Here is a 3,741-nt window from a genome sequence, read left to right as displayed (position 1 = left end):
AGGGTGAGTGTGTGAGGGTGAATTTGAGTGAGTGTGTGAGAGAGTGTGTGGATAGGAGTAAGGGTGAGTGTGTGAGGGTGAGTGTGAGTGAGTGTGTGAGAGTAAGTGGATAGGAGTAAGGGTGAGTGTGTGAGGGTGAGTGTGAGTGAGTGTGTGGATAGGAGTAAGGGTGAGTATGTGAGGGTGAGTGTGAGTGAGTGTGTGCGAGTGTGGATAGGAGTTAGGGTGAGTGTGTGAGGGTGAGTGTATGAGGGGGATTGTGTAAGGGTGAGTGTGTGTGGATGGTTGTTTGAGGATGTGTGGGTATGTGTGTGTGAATGTGAGTGTGCAGAAGAGTATGTGTTTCATTCTGACTTGAGATCTGCCCATTTCTTTGTGGGTGTGTTTGTGAAGACCCAGCTTCAGTGACGGCTGGGACAGGAGGAGACGGCTGTTTACTTTGAGCATTTGGGTTTGTGGACTGAGAGCTTCAAAGCATTTGGGTACTTGGCCACCTGCCACGCTGTGGGAGCTGCTCTGCGTCTGGGCATTGTTTAAAGGTAGGGAATTACACACAGCAGGAACTGGGAGGGAAACAGCATTGGGTAGAATGTCACAGGAGGCTTTCACTGTAGGTTTACGAGGAGAAAGCTGAGGAATCACACAAAGTGAATTGCTGCTTTGGAGAGTTAAGGAGACCGTGGTCTGAATGTAACAATTTTAATTCTGTGATTGAATGGTGGACCACCGTGGTTTTTATTTGGATGTCTATAGGGCGTGTGTACTCCAAGGCAACAGAATACAGACTCAGAGGCTGCGGAGTTGCGGGGGTGGGGGGTATGGTCAGTCTGGCGGCGGGGGGGTATAGTTAGTTGGTGGGTGTGGAGGCAGGTAAGGACAAGGAGAAACATTAATTGGTTTGGATGGTGGTGGTTGAGACCCAACAGTTGTAGGTGGGTGTCTTGGCAAAAACAAAGGAATAATACAAGCTAATGTGGCTCATACAGAGGGTCAGTTTCAAAGTACTCAGTGATCTACTGGTCAGTATGGTCAGTGCTAGTCTGTACTGGTCAGTGTGGAGTTTTCTGTGAGAGTTTAGAGTGTCTGCTTAATTGGTCACTCAATTTATTTTGATTGCTTCCTCATCTATAATTTTTTTTAGACTTCTGGGACAATGGCAGATTCAGACTCTGGAGCCACCAACTATCCTGACACTGTTTTCACCGGAACCTTTGATTATTCAGACTTCCCTTCTCTGTGTGATAAGAGCGAAGTGCAGAGTATTGTCAGCACTTTGCAGCCGTGCATCTACTCCCTGGTGTTTATTGTGGGCCTGGTGGGGAATAGCCTGGTGCTTGGGACCTACATCTATCACAACAGAATGAGGGCAATGACTGATATGTACTTATTGAATCTAGCCATTGCTGATCTCCTGTTTCTCTTCACTTTGCCTTTTCTGGCTGCCAGTTCCCAAATTGGCTGGATCTTTGGAACATTCATGTGTGCGTTTGTGCAGATCTTATACAAAATGAACGTGTACAGTGGCTTTCTCTTCCTGATGTGTGTCAGTGTTGACCGTTACTTTGTCATTGTCCGAGCCACTGTTGCTCACAGATTCCGGTACAGGCGACTGCGATACAATCGCGTCATCAGTTTCAGTGTTTGGCTCCTTTCCTTGTTCCTCAGTCTTCAGCAGATGATTTATGTCAAAGTGGAACTAGGTCCTGAAGTTGGCTGCTCAGTCAGTTACTCTGAGAACATGAACACTTGGATCAGAGTGGCTACACCAATCCTGCAGAGTGTGCTGGGATTCTTTCTCCCATTGTTTGTCATGATTTTTTGTTATTCTGTTATAATTAAGACCTTACTGCAGGCTCGAAACTTTGAAAAGCACAGAGCAATCAAGGTGATTCTTCTGGTGGTGCTGATATTTATTGTTTTCCAAGCACCATACAACATCCTCAGTATTATCAACATTATGGACACACTGAGGGAAAACGGTCTTCCTTGTGCTGAGAGTAAACAGAGGGATGTTGCCGAGCAGGTGACCAGCTGCCTGGCCTATACCCGCTGCTGTCTCAACCCGATCCTGTATGTGTTTGTTGGAGCGAAATTCAGGAGTAATGTGTTGAAGCTGCTGAGACACCTGGGGTGTATGGAGCAGAGGCACAACGCCTCTTCAACCAACAGATCAACATCAGGCGTGAACATAGACAGCAGCAGCACCTTCACTTGGTAACCTGCCGTGGGGCCCCCACAGCACCTGACGCCTTTGGTACAACCTACAAGTGGAATCAAAGCCGGAATAAAGTTCCTTCTGGACAGTGAAAACATTCTGGTTGTAGACGAGGGATGAGGGGCAGTGGTTTGGGAAGTGGGGATGCTGTGGAGGTGTCCTAGGATATTGGGAGATGGGGCTGAAGGTGTCTAGGTGGGAACACAAATTGAGAACATGGTTGGGGTCAGAGGAAGGGTTTGTATGTTGGAAGTCAAAGTTACATTAAACTCACAAAGAGAGAAAAAGAAGGTTCTCAGGTAGACTGAGAAAAAAAAGGCATTTTGGTGAAAGAGAAAGAGAGAGAGATATCTAGGGAGGGAGGGAGGGAAGGAAATGGCACAGGAAATGAAACAGAGAGAGAGAGAAAGAGAGAGGTGGCATGGTCGTTCAGTGATTAGCACTACAGCCTCACAGTGCCAGGGATCTGGGTTCAGCTCCACCCTCGGGCATCTGTCTGTGTGGAGTTTGCACATTCTCCCCGCGTCTGTGTGGATTTCCTCCGGGTGCTCCGGTTTCCTCCCACAGTCCAAAGATGTGCAGGCTAGGTGGATTGGACATGCTAAGTTGCGTTCGGGAATTAACCTATAGGATTACAGGGATGGGGTAGGGGTGTGAATCTGGGTGGGATGGTCTTCACAGGGTCAGTGTAGACTTGTTGGGCTGAGTGGCCTTGTTTTCACAATGTGGTGATTCTAGGAGATACCAGGGATAAGTGAAATAGGCAAGAGGAGAGAGATGGACAGTAAGGGAAAGAGAAGTCAACAGGGAAGAGAGATACATAGGAAAGGGGGGGGGTGTATACAAAGATAAGGAGATAGAGGAGTATGGGTTGGGAGGGATGGCACACAGTGGGAAAGAGTGAGAAAGGCGTATGTGAGGGGCTGGGAGAATGGGGAAAGAGTAAGTAACATTTGCACCATACAAATGCCAGGTACTGGCCATTTCCAATCAAAGACAATCTAACCCTTTGACATTCAATGGTGTTACCATCACTGAATCCCCCACCATCAATATCCCAGGGGATTACCATTGATCAGGAACTGAACTGAACTTGCCCTGTAAATACAATGGCTACAACAGCAGGTCAGAAGAATAAATACAAGTAGGAGTCAGCCATCTGGTCTGCCAAGACTGCTCCTTCATTCAATAAGATCATGGCTGATCTTTTCATGGACTCAGCTCCACTTACCTATCCTACCCCTTAATTCTTTCACTGTTCAAAAATCTTTCTTTGATTTACTTTGATTGAAAAGAAAACATTCAATGAGGTAGCTTCAACTGCTTCACTGGGCAGGGAATTCCACAGATTCATCATACTTTGGGTGAGAAGTTCCTCCACAACTGAATCCTAACTCTATTCCCTCTTATTTTAAGGCTGTGTCCCCTAGTTCTAGTGCTGTAGTGAGTAACTCACCTTCTGACTCCTGAAACCCTGTTCATTATCGACAAGGCACAAGGCATGAGCACAATAGAATACTCCCCAC

The 3,741-nt window shown here is 46.9% G+C and overlaps 1 protein-coding gene across 1 annotated transcript; it reads left to right on the top strand.

Moving 5' to 3' along the window:
* The first annotated feature begins 1,153 nt into the window (after nt 1-1,153).
* On the top strand, nt 1,154-2,218 carry LOC125466139 (C-C chemokine receptor type 7-like). Its single transcript, XM_048560322.1, has one exon. The coding sequence runs from the start codon at nt 1,154-1,156 to the stop codon at nt 2,216-2,218; it is 1,065 nt and encodes a 354-aa protein (XP_048416279.1).
* The last annotated feature ends 1,523 nt before the right edge of the window (nt 2,219-3,741 follow it).

Source organism: Stegostoma tigrinum, chromosome 31, assembly GCF_030684315.1.
Source record: "Stegostoma tigrinum isolate sSteTig4 chromosome 31, sSteTig4.hap1, whole genome shotgun sequence".
Lineage (NCBI taxonomy): Eukaryota > Metazoa > Chordata > Chondrichthyes > Orectolobiformes > Stegostomatidae > Stegostoma > Stegostoma tigrinum.
This window is presented reverse-complemented; position numbering and strand designations above follow the sequence as displayed.

Bases quoted from the DNA above. Each gene is read 5' to 3' on its own strand.
- LOC125466139 (XM_048560322.1), top strand. From the start codon at position 1,154: ATGGCAGATTCAGACTCTGGAGCCACCAACTATCCTGACACTGTTTTC.